The sequence below is a fragment of the Haliaeetus leucocephalus genome, unplaced genomic scaffold (assembly GCF_000737465.1).
Source record: "Haliaeetus leucocephalus isolate CR32 unplaced genomic scaffold, Haliaeetus_leucocephalus-4.0 Scaffold155, whole genome shotgun sequence".
Taxonomy (NCBI): domain Eukaryota; kingdom Metazoa; phylum Chordata; class Aves; order Accipitriformes; family Accipitridae; genus Haliaeetus; species Haliaeetus leucocephalus.
The window spans coordinates 106,247-125,078 of NW_010972591.1; the positions used below are offsets into that span (position 1 = coordinate 106,247).

The 18,832-nt window shown below is 40.7% G+C and overlaps 1 protein-coding gene across 1 annotated transcript in view; it reads right to left on the reverse strand.

Moving 5' to 3' along the window:
- ELMOD1 (ELMO/CED-12 domain containing 1) overlaps positions 1–18,832 on the reverse strand; it is a 51,732-nt gene that overhangs the window by 13,495 nt on the left and 19,405 nt on the right. Inside the window, exons 3-7 of the mRNA XM_010562126.1 lie at positions 9,533–9,628; positions 8,887–9,049; positions 8,702–8,730; positions 7,372–7,469; positions 2,862–2,991 (exon numbers count right to left, since the gene is read on the reverse strand). Coding sequence (XP_010560428.1) covers positions 2,862–2,991; positions 7,372–7,469; positions 8,702–8,730; positions 8,887–9,049; positions 9,533–9,628 — 516 coding nt within the window. The remainder of the gene's footprint in view (positions 1–2,861; positions 2,992–7,371; positions 7,470–8,701; positions 8,731–8,886; positions 9,050–9,532; positions 9,629–18,832) is intronic.

An 18,832-nucleotide genomic window follows, 5' to 3' on the forward strand; every position in this document is an offset into this window, starting at 1 on the left:
ACGTCTCACACAAGGACTTAGTTTGATGCACAAAGCACAAACAAAACAGCATCTGTGTCCCTAAGCGCAGAGAGAGGAATGGCCTGGAATTTGGTTGTAAATCACTGACAGAGCAGCAGGCAATCAGCCCTCAGGTCCCTGAGGCTCTGCAGCAATCTTTCCTCAGGCATCTTTTGCAAGTCTCTGGAAGGGTTATAAATCAAAAGTGCTGACTTGGCTACCACAGTGCTGAAAAGCAAATCAGAGAACATAAAAAAAAATCCATACAAGAATAGCATGTGCCACCTCCATATTTAACTGAGGGGTGAATCATTCATTGATCTCACATAAAGAAAAAGGACAAAGTGATTTAACAAGCCAGATCCTCATCTGGAATAAATCCACTTAGCCACATTGGTCCAGCAACGTTAATGCCTAAATATATTGCTAGGCACCTAAAAGCAGCCTAAATTAACATGTCTGACAAATACATACCTTTCTGCACATCTTGTGCCATATCACAAACTCACCCTTTCTAAAGTGTATTAAAAGATCATAAACCATGAGTTGGTAAGTAGGGCCTCAAGAAATGCACTTAGACAAAGCCTGTCTAAGGGAAAGAGCTGTATGCACATTTCCCAAATAGAAAACCCAGAAATTGTATTAATTTTAGCTATTCTAATTACATTTAAAATGAAGTGCCTTAGGAAGCTTAAAACTTTAATGATTTCACTTTGTAATGACTACATAAGCATCACTGTTTAAGTCATACTTGCTGTCTTTCTTGTTCATCCATCAACAGTAAATACAGTATTATTCATTAGTTCATTCACATTAAGTTAATCTTTCATTCATAAAGTGCCCTCCTGGTAAACATGAATAAATGATAGACATTAGGAACTTCAATTACCCACTGCAGAGATCACTTAGCAGAATATCTAGAAGGACTGAAAACCAACTGGCCTATTCTTTCCCAGCTTGGGTTGGAAACCAAATTAAACCCTTGGACATATTTCCATTTGACATGAAAATTTGCAAAAGCAAAATGCCTACTGTAAACAAGTGCTAATACACAGGTTATACTGGAGGCAGATGGTGAAACTGATACTTTGTTCAACATTACAAATTTTAAAGCCTAAGCTGCACTGTTTTGTCTCCCCTCAGACAAATGCTCAGTTTTTATTCTGCTTTTATTCTTATGCAGTTATGTTTTTAAACCACTTATGTGGCTACACGTCATTGCTGACATGATTCTCAGGAGTGTCTAAGAACCAGGACCTTGCCCTCACAGGCTGGGTGGCCAGGAAGGAGACCACAGCCAGCTCCTTGGTGCTTCTCACCTGTGATTGCATCCTCAGACCCAACTTCTTGCTCTCCGGGCAGTGTAGATGCCCAGTGTACTTAGGAATACTTTCCTGGAGCCAAAGGCCCTCATTAAACCTGCAGCCAGCTACCTGGTATTTTCAGGGACCAACATTGTAGGCTGGCACCTGGATCTCCCACCTGCAAGACATAGGCTTCCTCACTGGGTAAAGCTGATGTGTACTTTTAGTTAAAGCATACTCCACCCCCAGAAATTTGGGTGTTTGGCTGCATAGGGGCAGGACCTGAACAGGAGGAATCTATCTACCCTGTCCTACCTAGTGGCTAGAGCACTCCTTCAGGGGCAGCTCTGGATTTTGACTTCCTCTCAAGAGTCCCACTGCACAGCAAGGAGCCAACCTTAAAGACAGCTTTTCAGACACCTACAGGAACTCTTTGACCATTTGAAGCATTTTTTAGAAATAGTTATTTGCATCCATAAGTGCTTATACAAGATGCCTACCGGGATTTTTAGAAGTACCTGGAAGCCCAAGTAACTATAGCAAAGTTTCCAGAAGCTCCCACTGTAGCCTGTGTAAAGCACTACACTGCAGGCTAGAGTGTAGAAGACAGCTTCATCTTTACATGCTGTAAAAATCCAGTCAACGTCGGATGGGGGCAGAAGCACAGGTAGTGTTTAAGTTTTCAATATTTTTGTTTAAAATAATTTTAAAACCCCCAAACAGGTGGTATGTTTTTATAACACCTCTGAAAACTCTAAGAATGCATTGTGCTTGTAGATAAACTCATTATCACAATTCTGTGTTTCTTGCCATTTCTCTGAAGTATCTTGCACTAGCTACAGTCACAAACAGGATCAGAAGAAATACTAGGACTTGCTATTAGGCTATTTTCTACCCCCTTTATTCTCTCCTCAATTCCTTTCTAAGAGCTCTCTAGCTCTCTCTCTCCTTATGGCTTCAAGATCATCTTCCTGAAAAAACACTTTTATTATCTGCCCCAGTGCAAGGCTTTCCTGAAAGCATGAAGTAAGTAAAACCCAATTGGTATGGTTTTCATCACTCTATGTGTATTATCTAAAGAATGTTTTTATTTTGTTTCCATTTGAAAATATATTTGGGAAATATAAACATGTAAGTCATCATCTCCCACCCTTCCATCCCACACAATGAAAGCTAGAGGTTTTGAAGACAATGCCTTCAAAAAATACAAGAAACTGAAGAAAAAAAGTTTATTCTGGTTAAGACAGAAAAAGTAGGACCTAAGGCTATTTTTCCAGAAGTCATAGTGTAGAGCTGTTATCTGCAGTAAGAGCTGCGTATCCAGTGCTTAGATACAGTCCAGTCAAGGGACACGCATTCATCAGCAAGGGAGTGAGCTGCTTGCTTGGCAGGTGTTACACGTGGCCAGATTAATATGCTGTATAGCCTTATCTTAAAACAGGTATACAATGGAGGAAGGCAAAAATACCTCTCGATGTTTTAAAGAGACTTTTAAACCAGGCTGTTTGGAGCCGACATGAATAAAGGATGCCCTCTAAGTACTTCTTAAGCACCTACCTTCAGAAGCATTTCCTCATGTTGCAGATTCTCCGAATCGTACATCTCTCTGCGCAGCTTTTCAACCTCTGCTATCAGATTTCTGTACCCCACAATCTGCAGCAGGCATGCCTGAAGAGATACTCCCAACCTGAGGGGGGGGGGGGGAGAAGGAGCAACATAATCCAACTCAATCATATGTAGCCATGAAACAGCACTACTGCATACATACCTGTAATTCACATGAGTAAATTACAATGGGAGGATTTCCAAGAGATCAATATTACATTAAACAAGGCCTCGTGAAATGCAGTCTTATTTAGTGCCTGCCTTAGATGATAAAATTTGGGATTTTTCAAAACTTTGAACGGTGAATTTTCACACGGAAATCCCATTATAACTATACACAGCAGCGTTAAATGCCTGCAATAAGCACATCACTGAATCCTTCCCCTCACTCAAACAGCAGCTTCTCAAGCAATACCCTGAGACCAGAGATGTGAACTATAAATGGGGTGAGGGGGAGAGAAAGCTCAGCAAAAAGCTAAAAATATTCATTTTGCTTCTGTGCCACAAAAGCTAGCATAAAGACGACAAAAACCTAAAGTAACATAGTTGAATGATCTGCCTCTGGTCAGCTTTTTTGGGGGTCTCATGTTAAGAATCACCATAATGGCTCTGTTTTCATTATAATACAGATTTTACATTTCCTGATGCATCATCATTAAAAAACCAACCAACCAACCAAACCACCACAAAAAAACCACCACACCAAAAACCGAACCCCTAAAACCAAACCAAAAACCAACCCCCCAAATCCCAAACAAGTGGCTTCCAAGGCTTTAAATTACAATGCCTTATTCAGTTTTAGGATAAGATTTTATAGTATTAAATACAATTAATGCAGTACACAAATGCCACGCTCATAAGAATATTTAATTAAATATGGAAATAAACCCTTTAATTTTTAATAATGTCTGAGATTATCTGAAGTCCTAGTACAAATTTGGAGGGCACGGTTAAATCTATACCCTCATTCCTCCCCAGGAACGCAGGCTACACTGATATTAAGCTGCACAGGTTCCTCATCTGTCCTGTTTGATATGCTGAAACATTTTGTTTATTCCATAATACCGTTAAATTTTCTGAGCAGAAGGATTTTCACTGCTTATCTTTTGAGGTTAATCTACAGAATCAGAGATGTCATCATTAGGCCATTTCTCTTGCTGCAGTTTCATGCTATTTGTGGCCATAATCCTTTCAGAGTAACCTATGCAGTATTTTCCTTCCTTTGTGGTTTGTTTTTTGGTGGGTGGGGTTTTAGGTTTGTTTTTTTTGTTAGTTTGGTTGGGTTTTGGGGTTTTTTTTGTTTGGTTGGTTTTTTTTAAAACATGCTTTACTTGCTGTATCCTACAGTTTTACAGAAAGGCTGCATTTCAAAGAAAGCTGAAAAGCCTATCAAGACTGCACGTGAATTGCTATAGTGCATCACTAAACCACAGCCACAATGTTTTTAACTAGTCTATAACCTCAGAGTAATTTAGAGCAGAACACTATAGGCAGTGGCAGACTAATTTTATATTAAAAAAAAAAAAATTTTTAAGTTCCAGGCTGCACAACATACACAAAGCAAGCCACATCTGAACTTTATCTAAAGGCAGTCAAATGCTCCACGCAATGTTATTCGGGGGGTGAGGGGGGTGGGGAATACAGAATTATTTTCCCCACTCTCCTTGTCATTAAGCTTTTGCTCTCCTGCTTGCCAAACAGATGATGTGGGTGAGCTGCTGATGCCCCACACCTCCTCCTGGCCATCCCTGTGCTGGTGGTAGCAGTTCTCAGAGCACATTGAGCAACCTACCTGGGCTTGCACCCCCACTGCGCTCATTTCCAGGTGCTCCACCAGATGGAGGCAAGTCCAAAACTGGGAATATTTCATGGACTGCTTCCATAGTTAGTGCAGACTGCACATGTCACCACCTGGTTATTCAACCTACTTGCTCCCACCACTAAATATACACGTTTATCTCAGAGACATTGATAAAGGGAAATTATTGTGGGTTGCCTCCTCCTCTTCAGGTCACAGTAGCCTACAGCCTTCAAGAACAGCTCGGCACAGACACACCTGGGATGCTAGTTCAGCTCTGCAAAGATGCTACATTAACAAAAATGACTGCATACAGATTTGCAGAAACACATATAGTATGACACATGTCCCCTTGTCCTTACCCCAGGAGATTTCAAGTCTCTACTGTGCAAGGGAAGGACAGAGCTTCTGAACAAGACAGTTTGGGTACAGGTTTTTTATGTTTAAGAGTAGGCAGGCCAATTGATTTTCCTTAATCCTGACTAAAGAAATAGCTGACCTGTTTTTGCTGAAATTTCTCCAGAAAACTTTAGTATAAAATAAGTGCCTCACATGTAAAACTTCAGTGCAGATGCTTAAAGTTTAGTAGAACTATGGTTAGTTTAATATAAGGAGCAATTTAGTGGCAGGGTGTGTTTCTATGGATGTGGCACCACCTTGCACATCCCAGGCCTCCATTCCTCACTGTTTTGAAAAGATACTTCACCAAACTGAGGTGAGCATAACGGGCTATGGGGATGAAAGACTCAGTCCTGTAAAATGTTGAGTGCAAGGGTTCTGGTTGAAAAACAATTAAACATTTGTTCTGTACTAAGCATATGAACACCACCTGCATTAAACAAAAAATAGTTCAAGGTTTTTTTGGTTTGTTTTTGTTTTTTTGGTTTTTTTTGTGTGTGGCTTTTGTTGTTATTGTTTATTTGTTTTTGTTTGGTTGTTGTTTTTTTTTTTAATATTAGGACCAGATCACTCAAAATGTAACTTAAGGTTCAGGGGCCTGATTCAAACAAGCAGAAATCATTTTCACCTCTGCTTGCTCTCTCTTCTGGAAGACGGCATTTCTTCAGAGGCCAAAGGCAATGCGATGAGGAGAATCAGATGGTGATCTCCGGAGTCATACAAAATACTACTGTAATGAATTGCTTGTTTTTTCTTGGAATTATTCCACCCAGTTACCCAAGGGTCCAACACTGAGAAGCGAGTACTTGAATCAGCCCGACTGCTAACGCTGCAGTTACTGATGTCCACAGGCCGGGCTCCGAGCTGTGCACATTTACATCCTGCAGTTTTTCCTCATATGTCACCTTCACTAATTTTGCCATAACTGATTTTTTTTTCTGAATTTCTGCTATCAGCATCCTGTGCAATACAAGAGTACCAGAGCTGTGACATCCTCCTCAGACAAGCAGCCTCTCAGCAAGGCCTCGCATCCACTTGAAGCAGCTGCTCTCTCATCACCCTCCCTTTGAAGGTCCTGTGGGCAAGGTCCTGGGAAGAGACACCCCTGGAAAAGCTCTGGGCCCACTCCCAGAAAAACTTCACAGAGCTCCTCACCTATGAGAATGAGGTATTCTCTTTGTTTTGTTTCTCTTATTTTCTTCCCTTCTTTAATGGTTGGGTCACCATTTTTTCAATCCAGGTGGACGGTGGTCATGTCCACAATAGTTGTCTCTCAAGTTAGAGAGATACCCAGTATACTCTATGTCCTTTATGAGCAGTGAAGACTCATTTTAAGACTGCCTAGTTACTGTCCTTTTCACTGGGGGGTAGGGCTGGGGGGTCAGTCCCATAATGAGACAAAAAAAATTATATTTTTCCAACTGAAGTTTTGGGTTTTGTTGTTGCAGCAAGGCCTTAGGACCACCTTACCTGTTGATGCTGCTGACCACTTAAAGAAAAGCAGCTATCAATTTGTAGATGCCCATTATGGATTATGTACATCATTTTCAAGTCTGGGAAGAGGAGCAAACCTTGGACTGATCTGTGGGTTGTACCTGAACACAGCCCTCAACATTTCTCCCACTGATTCCTGATCTAGACCATCTTGTGCCTTAAGCTAGGGTCTTAAGCTAGGTAAGGCAACCACAAAAGCATTACCACTTACTCTTGAAATACATACTTGTAAATTTAATGGTTTGTTGGAAATCTCTTCTTACCACCAAGACCTTGTAGCATTAAAAGAATATCAGCTATGCTGTATTGTTAGAACTTGTGTTCGGATAATCAAGGGCAGTTTTAAAACATAAACCAGTATACCATTTATATCAGTTACAACAGGATGATTTCTTCCCTACTCAAAAGGGCCACACAGCCTCGCTAAGAAGCCATCACTGTCACTGACAGGACCACTTGCCTTGGTGGTATTTTAACCCTGGGGAAGTGGGCCCCATAAATCAATGCATCAACAATATACTAAGACAGCATGATTCAGGAAGCAGCTAGAGAAAGAGACTCAGGACTTGCCTATCACAGTCACCATAAAAGATCATTCATTTTTCCATCAGCTTTTTGACAGCAAAGCTTAAGTTGAAGTTTTATGCTGAGAGACAGAATTCATCCTCAAATTGTGTGCCACAATAGCTATGGAGAACCAGTTCTCCATGGACCTAAGCACTGAAGAAATCAATAACTCCCATTTGTTTTGTAAGGAAACCATGAACTTACTGTGGATTTATATCTGGATTAATCCTTTTCAGCTCCATGATGTCATCTATAGTTTTTTCAATAGCATCAGGGTGAACACTTACTGAAGTTTGCAGCCGCTAAAAAGAGGTTTTAAGCACATAAGAATTAATATGTAAGCTATTATTCAATAGAAGTTAACAATGGTAAATTTGATACCCAAAACCTTCTAGATTAAGAGCCTAGAAGACCCAATTCAATATATATACACACCTTTCCAGTCTATTCAGCACGACTGACTAGTTTTAGAGTGCTAGCCCTACAAGAACTTGAGTTGCTTTGTCATGCCCGTGTAGTTAGTCTATCACATTTCTGTGGCAGCAGCTAGTGAAGGTGATCTGCACTGAGGCCTTCGATCGAGAAGCAGCTTCAGAGCATCCACTTAATTACACTGGAATCGCTAGCCTTCATTTGACATCCCCTCTCCCAACACATTGCAATAACACAGCAAAACATTCTTGCTTTCTCTTGCATGTCATTGCACTTTGTAGAAATGCTCCTGGAAGTTCAGTATTCAGGAATCAACACGCCTTCCAAAAATTAAAAGAGGTTGAACTGTCTGGTGCTTTGTCTCAAAACTACACTGTTGCTTAAATGCAAGTTTTTAAATAAGTTTCTGCCTTTCTGTTTGTGCTAGAAGTACATTTGGAAGCACTATGCTGAACTATGAGCTGTGTGGCATCGTTTTTGCTAATGCTGAGGTAAGCTTTTCACCATCACTGATTCTTATGCCAAAGAGAAACGAACGGCTGAACGATGCCGTTTAATGTATACACACATGCTTTGTGAGAAGAATTTAGGTTAGCACCACCAGTGCTACAGTGAAAGGATGAAGTGACAGAGGCTGTTCTCCATTAATGTATTTAAAAGGAAAGCAGAGAACAAAGTTGTCTTGGCTATCTAGGTACTGCTGTCTTCAGCCTCTTTTATGGCTCCTTTCCAGACAAAAAACCTGAGGTGTAAAGTGTGTGACTGACTGCAGAATACAGAAATTCTAAGACAAGATGAGGAAACAAGCCAAGAAACCCCGAATTACAACACGTCACCCTTGTCATCTCCCTCCACCATGGCCTGTTGCCCCTTGATTCCATCAGTTTCACAGTGTGTTTGTCCCTGAAGCACAGGACACTGTCCCCAACTTTGCAAGATCACCTGCTATTGCAGACACTAAACCCTCTTCAGCAGAAGATGGTGTTAATGTAAAATCATATCAAACCTTAAAGCAATTTTTTGGGGGGAGCAAACAGCAGACTGAACAAATCAACTGCACAGGGCACAACAGAAAAGGTGAAGGATGAGATCTTTCACTCACCTTACTTTTTGAACCTTTCAGTGATGCCTCTGTAAGAGAACAGTATTTGAAAGCATCATGTCAGACAAACTAAGTTTATATTAGATTCATTTAACAATTTATTTATTTATAAGAATGAAGTCATACTATTTTTAGCTCACGCAGAAAGGTACAAAGGCATGCAGAACTAAGTATTTTGCAGTTACCTATTTTCATAGTTCTGGCAGCTCCAGGTTTGGTATTGTAACAGATCCTTTGCAATTCACATTGACCTGTTAGTTTCCTGACCACAAATTTCAGGCAGCGCCACAAGCATTTGCAGTAGAAGTACAGGCATACCTGGACAAACATCCTGACAAAAGAAGAGGCCTGAAAGTAAGAGTCTTGAGCAGAGTTTGTTTCAACAAGGTCACCACCCAAACAGAAGGTACTTCCTCACCCCAAATTCCCAGTGCCTAAAGGCAGCTTTAAAGCAAAAGCAGCATTCACACTGCAAATGTTTACCCTGGTAAGTGTTAAATCATGCTTTTTAGTCTTAACCAAAAAAACCAAAACAAACAAACAAAAAAACCCCACCAAAACAACAACAACAAAAAAACCCCCCACCAAAACAAAACAAAAAAAAAAACCAAAACAAAAAACCACCAAAACAAACAAACAAAAAAACCCCAAAACCCCACCAAAACCAAAAAACGCACAAAGCACCAGAACTGGAAGCACAGAATAAGTCCACTCCAGAGTTCTCAAAGGAGTATTTCTAGAAAACTCTTTGTCCCCTTAAAATAAAGGGCCATATAGTTCCTACTAATGCTTTGGGCAAACAGGACTACATGGGAAGTGAGCACAGCTCACCTTGTTATCATGGCTGCTGAGGATCCAGGGAGCCACTACACCCTGGCTTAGCTTTGCCTCTGCATCCAGCTGCTCCGAGTAGAGTGGCTGGTTATCCTGACAAACACGAATCAACACTCATGTCAGGTCACTAAGAGTGAAAAGCTACAATTAAGGAAACCAAAGCTTCCCCCGCTTTAGGGGAGAAGGTGTTTAAGAACCTGTCCTGAGGACTGCCAGCTCTTCCCAAGATCAGTTGTTACACAGCACTGACGCTGTGCAATTTCTCAAAGTACAGAACGGACAGTAAGCCAAGAAAGCCCTTATTTAGGCACTGCATCCAGTTTCAAGCCCCAGCAATACAAAACAGGCTTTGACAAACTGGATGGATTTCAGTAGAAGCTCCCGAGATGGTAAGGCTGGAGCACAGACCCTGCGAGGAGAGGCTGGGAGAGTTGGGATTGTTCAGCCTGGAGCAGAGAACTTCAGGGCAACCTAATAGCAGCCCCCAGTGCCTGTGGCAAGATCATGGAGAAGACAGAGCCGGACTCTTCACAGTGGTGCAGGGCAGGAAGACAAAGGACAACAGTCATAAGCTGAAAAATAAGAGGCTCAACCTAGATATAAGGAGAAGATTTCCCCCCCCATGAGGACACTCAGGTGGTGGCACAGATTGCCCAAAGAGGCTGTGCAACCTCCTTCCTCAGAGTGTTTTAAGCCCTGACTGGAAGAAGCCCTGAGCAGCCCAGTCTGACCTCAGAGCTGACCTGCTGCGAACAGGAGGTTGGACCAGAGACCTGCTGATGCCCCTCCCAGCTTGAACTAGCCTGTAATCCTATCAAAGCCTGAAAAAGTCTGCATATATGAGAAATGCTCTACTTTAAAGTTTGTTAGCATTGCAGCTGCTACCAAAGCCCACATACTGCTACCACAATTGCATAACACACCTCAAAGACAGATTACATGCGCTACAACTTATTTGGACACAATTTAGCTTTCTTGTTTCTGTGGCTATGAAGGTACAGATCCTGCCATGTTACCCAAATGTCAACCCCCACAGGGTGCACCAGGACTTGAGGTGGGGTAGGATCCACCAAGGGTCCCTGGGTTCAGAAGAAGCACCTCTCAGAAAAGGCTACACTGCAAAGACCTGACAATGGGAACATTGCCATCTGGACACAGTCCTGGTTAACTGGCTCTAGGTGGCCTTGCTAGAGCAGGGGTGGGGACTAGATGACCTTCAGAGGTCCTCTCCAACCTCAACCTCATATAATTACATGCTATGATTACATTATAGAAAAACATCAATACAGCTTTGATATGCTAGCTTGCCACTAAATGGTCAAAAATAATTTGGTCCATTATGTTCTAAGCCTGTATGTATGCATATTCATCATTAGCCCATTATTTCCTCCACATGCTGTTGAGGCTTTCAAAGGACAGTTATTTGTTAGGAGACTCTGTATTATTCTTTTCAATGGAGTTTGGTGGTTATTCTGAAATACTGAATTCCAGATACTCAAATCTGTTATAGCTTTAATAAAGTTTGAAGAGCTCAATCATTTCCTAAAAACATCCTGAAGGGCATGGTGTAGAAGGACATTCAGGGAAGGGAAGATAAATTAACTCATGTTAATGTCCACACAGTAGTTTAATCTGCTTTATGTTCACTTTAGCTTAATCCCCTTTGAAGGGGGATTAAGCTAGGGGAACTAAAGCCATTTTATGTCTAAATGGAGAGCATCCACATGAGTATTTAACATGCTTTAAAAGCATCCACTTTATCTTCACACTTTTAGTTAATTCACTTAATGCTCCAAATGCATGCAGGCAACTCCCTTGTCTTTATGCAACAGGAAGCCTCTATTTTAAATACAAAGTGAAACCTAAAGAATGAGGAATCACTCCCACACTGGAATCAAGTTTTAGACAAGCAAAAAAGTTTCAGCTGCTGATGCTGAAATATTTGGGTGTCCTGTCCCACACCATCCACTGTAAGATGTGCCAGAACACGCTACTGTGAGGAGTTCCTACGTGCTTCACAGCAGGTTATCACCTTCAGTATTAAGAACTAGGCCAGTTACCAGGAGGCAAGTCCATCATCAGCCAAGCAGCTATTATTTAAGTTTCCAACAGTCAGAAATGTAAGTCAGTTAAAGAGCCAATCTCATATAAAATCAACTAATGCCTTCAGCTGCAACCTTTAATAGGGGCTTGAAAAAAGCCACAGGCTAACATTGGGCATTTTGGTTTTCCAGTACACATTTGGTATCAACCTTCACAGATTTAACTAGTCCATCATCCCTGAAGAGTCCAAACACAACCTATAGCCATCCCTCAGCCTCCTCAGCACACACCAGCTCTGTAGTAAGGCTGAAGGCCTAGAGAAATTAATACAAGAGTAATGCCAAACTGGAAGGTGGAATGTGGTAAAACAAAGTTCCGGGTTTTCACCATACATTTGTAGCAGAAATTAGGGGTGCTTTCTTTTGGCCTGCTTTGTTTCCAAAGATTAGGTCTCTATTAGAGCAACTCACTACCCAGAGAGCTCATTTATGTGAAAGAAGTGATGAATGACTCACTTAACTTCATGTTAACAACCCATGTAAGACTTCCTTTTAATGAGCAAGATAGCTCCCATAAAAACCACATGTCCTTTAAGAAAGCTCATGCGTATACTTGATTTATTCCAGGGCTGAAACATCACAACCCATTTCATTACTCAAAACCTTGTTTCTTACTATATTGTGTGATGTGGATAAGTTTTGGGGTAGGGGTGGCAGGGAAGGTGTTAGGTGCACTTGAATTATATGTTGCTGCCTTTAAGCTCAGTGACAGATTTGCAAATCAAAGGAAAAACTCTAAATGGGATAGAGCTGTGACCACGACTGCAACCACCTTCCCCACTAAAGTTTTGCTTTGGCTGTGATTTACACAAAGATTAACTAATAAAAATGCATCTACTAAAAACATGTCACTACAGCACGCCAACACTACATCTGTGATTCACTAAAGTATACTTAGCAGCTATTACTAATAAAGCAAACAAACACTAGTTTTGGCTAGGCAGCTTATAGAAAAAAAACTTAGCCTTTGTGGATACCTTCAATTTTCTACTACTCATCCATCTCAAGCTTACAACAGTTGAAATCTTCCATTTGTAACATGAAGGGCATAAAAAGTAACAAGTTTGTTTTCAAAGGGTTGTTCTTTATAAAAGGGAATTCTTGCTTGCAGAAGTCCTGTAATAAAAGCACACTAGTGATTAAGACAAGTTTTATGTTAGCCACTACGCACTTCAGTTCACGTAAGCAAAGTGGAGATGCTGGCAGCTATAAAACAAAACACGGCATATCATGAACAAGAAGCCACATGGAAATATATCATGAGCCACGTATTTGACTACAGCATGGTGGCATTAACCTCTGCTTTGTTTTAGAGTCCAATGCTAAACCTCCTCTCCACTCAATCTCTTCGGTATTTATTTTTTTTTTCCTGCTTGCCTTTGCAGGTTTTGTCAGCACAGAAAATAGCATGCTTCACCAGCAGTTTGCATAGTCATGTACAGCAATACTTCAGATCCCGAGGTGAGCTTTAATAACAGAAGCATTAGAGAAATGAAGGTGTTCCTCAGGGACTTGCAGTCTACTCTTCCACATCCTGATACAAGCTCCCTCTCCTCCTGTATTACATACAGTTGCACAGACCTACAGATTTGTGTTTATACATGTACAGTGTGTTACAAGAGTTCATATGAACATTTATTCAGGTAAAACAAAGAAAAAACTGCATAATAAGATACTGATGCACATAGGCCTAATCAACAGGCAGTTCCCTTGCCAAGGATGCCGTATGAGTGGAAACATGTGCAGCCATCCTCCCATGAGAAGTCAGGGTTACACATTCCTAGTGTTGATACCAATCACTTGGATATCAGAAGCTACCTGTTAGGTTCTGAGCAATACCAACACAACTCAGCATAGTTCTCCCAGCTTGGCTCACAGAAAGTCACTGAACTCCAAGATCAATACTACAGAAAAATGTACTTGTTAGTTGGGTTCCAAGGCAGGGGGGTGGAGGGGTGGTGGTGGAAATCAAAACAACAAAATATTCTGAAACTATTAAGTATTCCCTTGCATATCTGGAAGAGACTTACAGAATACCACCAAGTGCTTAAAGCTACAACCACAATAGCCTGAAGTGCCACAGAAATGCAAAGTTTTCTTTTGTATAATTAGCAAACATCAGTTAAAGGCTCATATATGTACCTATTTCACCTCTCCTTCTTCCTTGCTCTTCTACTTTTAACTCTTTCATATCTTCCCTGCTGTATGTCACTGCTTCCAAGCTCTAATTTTCTGCTAAGAACAGCTTTAACCAAAAAAAGAATTAGGCAGTCAGTACCTTGCAAGAACTATCAGGAATACTGCAAAACCAAGCAAGCAACCGATCTCTATCGGCAATAATGGGGCTCACTAGGGGTTCTGGAGAGCTTTCTTCCATGAGGGAGGGGATGAAGAAAGGGGGTTCTACAGTTGCTAGGATCCTTGCAAAACAGAGAAATTTAGAGCCAAAAAGAGCACAAAGTAAGAGTACTGCTGCTGCAGTCACAACACTTCTATTCCCCACAACACATGCTGCTCTGCCTGGGGTAAGAAAGCATACAACAGCAAGAAGCAGAAAGAACCGAGCATGTTGCTTCACACCATGACATTGCAAAGGGAAGGACAGAATTGGTTCTCAACAAGCAGTCACAAGGTTTGCCCTCAACTAGCCCAACTGATGTCGGGTCAGTGTGATGGGAATGGCACACATGAGCATCATTAGAATTTACATATCTCTCCAACGACAGTATGACATCACATTTTCATGAAATCTGGCTCCTTATTTAAAGGTGACTGGGTCTAGACAGCCTTCTTCCTGATAAGGAGACAGAAGCAAAATTGAGCAAAGTTTTCCAAAGTTGTCTAATATTTCTGTGAAGCTCTTTCCTGTGTGAGGTATGTTCGCCTAAGTAGCAAGGTGTATGTATAATGCAATGTGGTATTTCACTGACTTGAAGGGAAGTAGAAATTAATTATTGTGCAACATTTTTGAAACTAAAAATTGATGGTGCTTATTCCCTCCCCTGGTAATTTCAGAACCTTAGTATTTTCAGAGCTAGTAACTAACAGAACAAATACTTTGGGTAAAATAAAAAATTCAACGAGATACCCAATGCTAGTGACTGGACTTAAAATTGGGGCGGGGGGTGGGGAAGCAAGCAAACCTCAAAAACCAACAACAAAAAACCCCCAAACCCACTAGTTTAAAAGAATAAAATAAAGGTCACTATCTACTTACACATAATTTTCTTTCCTGTGTGTCCTGTTTTAGTTCCTATGGATAGGAAAGATTTTTACTCAACTATTTTTCCTGAAGGACATACTCAGCTCAGAGAAGAAAGTGTTACACATCAGTATTTCCTTCCTGAGAATTCCGATTATGGCTTGAGAAGTCAAGGTCATACTAGTTATGGATGATCAGCTGTCCAAATGGGTGAGTAAGCAAGTGATACTACTCTGTTAGGAGCTGATTAACTTGACTATCTTTGGGTTTTTCTGTGAAACTTACAGTGTGTATACAAGGTCAACTAAGTAGTAATGTACCAATCACCCTTTCTGCCATAGGCAAACCTGCTATTAGCTCCTTTCAAACACAAGACATTTTTTTCATTCTGCATCTCTGCAGACTTGACAACTGAAATCCACCTTATCTCTCCATTTAGACATGAAAGCAAGTCACTGTGGCAACTAAGGAAGACATAAGAGTAGTTTCTAACAGCAGCTTTCCACACTTTACCTGCTCTTACTTTTTGCTGACTTGATTTTCAGTCTATCTGATGTGATTCCAGTAAAACAGAACTTATGCTGAAAATCTGCTAGTGCTTATAGACTGTTTTGCAGTAGATCAAGAGAAGGTGTCAAGTTTCCAGGATTTGTTGAAAAAACCTAAGTGTCTGCTACAGTTGGTTCTCCAAGTTATTATTATTTCAGATGTTTAAGGTAAGTTAGTCAAAGTGGAATTGTCACTGACAGACTCTTCAAAACCCCTTTACAACAAAAGAAAGCACTGAAAGATAAAATATTTCACGGAGAAACAGTTTTGTTACTTCATAAGTAATATTTCAGACTTTAGGAATAATTCATATCAGAGCAAGCTGAGAAAAAAAAGAAACCTGGAACAGCTATTTTCATTTAGACATCGCCTTGGATTACAGATATGAGCATAAGAGTCCTGTAGTTTACTGGCCAACAGCACTCCCCTAAATGTAGGGATTTACAGTTATTCCAAGTATTAGACTGCTAAAAAAAACCAACCTTCTCCTTCTACTGGAAAGCACCAGCTGTTGAAAGCAGGCAGATGAAAAGCCAGAGATGAACTTCTGTTAATTAAGGATCCCCCAGTCTAAAAATTATATTCTTACAAGAGATGTAGATGTCACACCAGCTGCTGTTTGTGCAAGATAGCCCCTTTCTTCACTATTCAGATGTGTTATACAGTCCTGGGAAAGGCAGGGATAGAGGAAGCAATTCAGATTGAGAAATAAGACTGCACAAGCAACTAATTCAGTTTAGAACTTATTTTGAAGTTTTGCAATTGTTCAAATACTGTAGGACTTCAGTTTATTAAAAGCAGAATTACTGCATGGCACCACAACATGTATCTTCTCGTATCTTTTTAATTGTCTCATTCAATGGCTGAACTTTGTGTTAGAAATGTACTGTGAGACGCATTTTTAAGTTACTTTTACAATGACAATTTCACTTTCCAGTTAGAGCCCAAATGGTGACTGTCAGCGAAGATGGGTAACTTCAGGGTCAAGCCATTTCTCAACAGGTAAAGACTACCTTTCAGAGTACATCTTAGAGAAAAACCATACACAAACAAACAAAAAATCTCCCCCAAAACTAAACCACCCACCTCGCATCTCAAGTAAACACCCATGTCAAAAGCAATAAAACATTATGCCATAAGTTTTTAAAGGGATATTGCATACTTGTCTATTGTTCTAAATATCAGTAGGAACAAATTTCGTCACCCTCACGTAAAATACAGTTTAGCCAGTGTTGTCAATGGCATGAAGCAAACATCTTTTTACTTCCTTTAAACTTGAGGATGTACCAGTGTTACTTGTATAAAACTAAGCAATTGCTTCAATTGTGGAAGAGCAGTCAACGTTCAAAGTTTTACCTTTTCCATTGCCTTTCATGTGAGGCCCTTAAAGCTCCATATATTTGTGGATCATGCAGATTGTACTCTATACTCAGCCCCAGTGAGGCACATCTGGAGTCCTATGTTCAGGGCTAGGCTCCCCAGTACTAGAGAGACATGGACATACTGGATAGAGTCCAACAATGGACCATGAAGGTGATTAAGGGACTGGGAGCATGCGTTGTAGAAGGACAGACTGAGAGCTAGGAGCTCAGGGGGATCTTATCTATGTGCATAAATACCTGATGGTGGTAGTAAAGATGACAGAGCCAGACGCTTCTTGGTGCTGCCTACTGACAGGACAAGAGGCAATAGGCACAGACAAAAATGCAGGGACTGCATTTAAATCTAAGGGTGTTTTTTTAATTTTTGTTTTGTTACTGTTTTTACATTGTAAGGGTCATCAAACAATCGGAACAGGTTGTTCAGAGAGGCTGCAGAGTCTCCATCCTTGGAGATGCTCAAAACATGACTGGACACAGCCCTGAACAACCTGCTGTAGCTGACCCTGCTTTGAGCAAGGGGATTGGACTTGATGATTTCCAGACCTGTCTTTCAACCTCATTAACCACAGAATCACAGAATAGTTGAAGACTAAACAGGGCTTCTTAAATGGAGAAGTCTGGTGGAAAAAAGACAGTTCACTGATATTAAATACAAAATAGACTGTGTCAAATGAGAGACAGGAGATGTCAAGCTGATTATAAAAAGCCATGTCAATGGTCCAACAGATGAGTAGTAAGCACAGCAAAAGCAGCATGCAAATTACACTAGCTCCTCATTATCTGTACTCACATCTACAGTGTTTTGTTTAGAAGACAAACTTCAGTAGCAATCAGAGAACCCTGATGCAGCACGCCCTTTGATAGTAGCAGCAGAGACTACAGCATGCCTCCAATACACAAACCTAACTCAGACCCAAGTGGCAAGTCTGCCTACAGGTGAGAATCTTCTCTTACAACAAGCTGGATTTGAAAGCCACTGTTGAAAGTCCTCCTTGGGTCTCCAGGTGAATACCTGCTGCATGAAGTTGCTGCAGGTAAACTACAGTCACTATTCAGAGAGAGCAGTTAAGATTATCTTAACTTTACAGATGTAACTGTACTGGCTCCTCTCTCCATCTGTTTTATGGCATTTTCTGTGTTGCAGTCAACAAGATGACTTGCAGTTCCTATGGACTTAACTCTTTGGATTTAAACACAGAGATAATCTATGCCATCAGCATCAGCTAATCCGATGTATACTCCATGTTGTGCAACAAGGAAAACACTGTGCCACTGAGCAGTTGTTGCCATCAGTACACCACACTCAGCCCTGCATTTAATCTTCACAAACAGTTAAGGATGCTTTTAGCAAGCTCCTGGGTCACTGCTGCTATTGTTAATGGACAAACACTAGGGGACACGTTATACGTTAACTTGTTTATTTTCCAGCTGATTTCCAAGCTGGAAGACTTAATATCCTTGTCTTGCACGTATATCTCTCTGCACCTCCAAATTTCACTGCCTTATTCCCTATCACACAAAACTGCAACCACAACACATACAACAGAACTTGCTATCCCCAGTAAGTGCTTTTCTTGGAGGATGACCCCAGTTTATTTCTTAATCACCCCATATTTCTTCTATATTTACAAAATATGAGGAGTATAGTACTCATACCAGTTCATGTCAAAGGATTAACATAAAATAAGAAAATCCAGATGCTTGTAAGTAAACAGAATAGCTTCCTATTTCAACAGTGTTTTCCTATTTGAGGTGCTCTGTATTGACCCCCCAATGCAACTTTCTGTTCAGCATTTGGAATGTTGGACTTTCTATAACAAAATCCTAGACTGTGTTACTTAGATAAGCAATTGTTTTTCAGAAGATCTACCTTGGCTACTTAAGAGAAGCTAATGCCATTAAGACTTCTCAAATCTTTTAGGATTCACTGACTTTAGAAATACCATGAAAAGAAGTAGGAAGTAGTTTCTTCAAGACAGCCTCAGGAACCCATACATTCAAAACAGCGTTTTCTCCAACATGGAAAAACCACCAAGGGGCCAGGACAGCCAAAGGAGGGCAG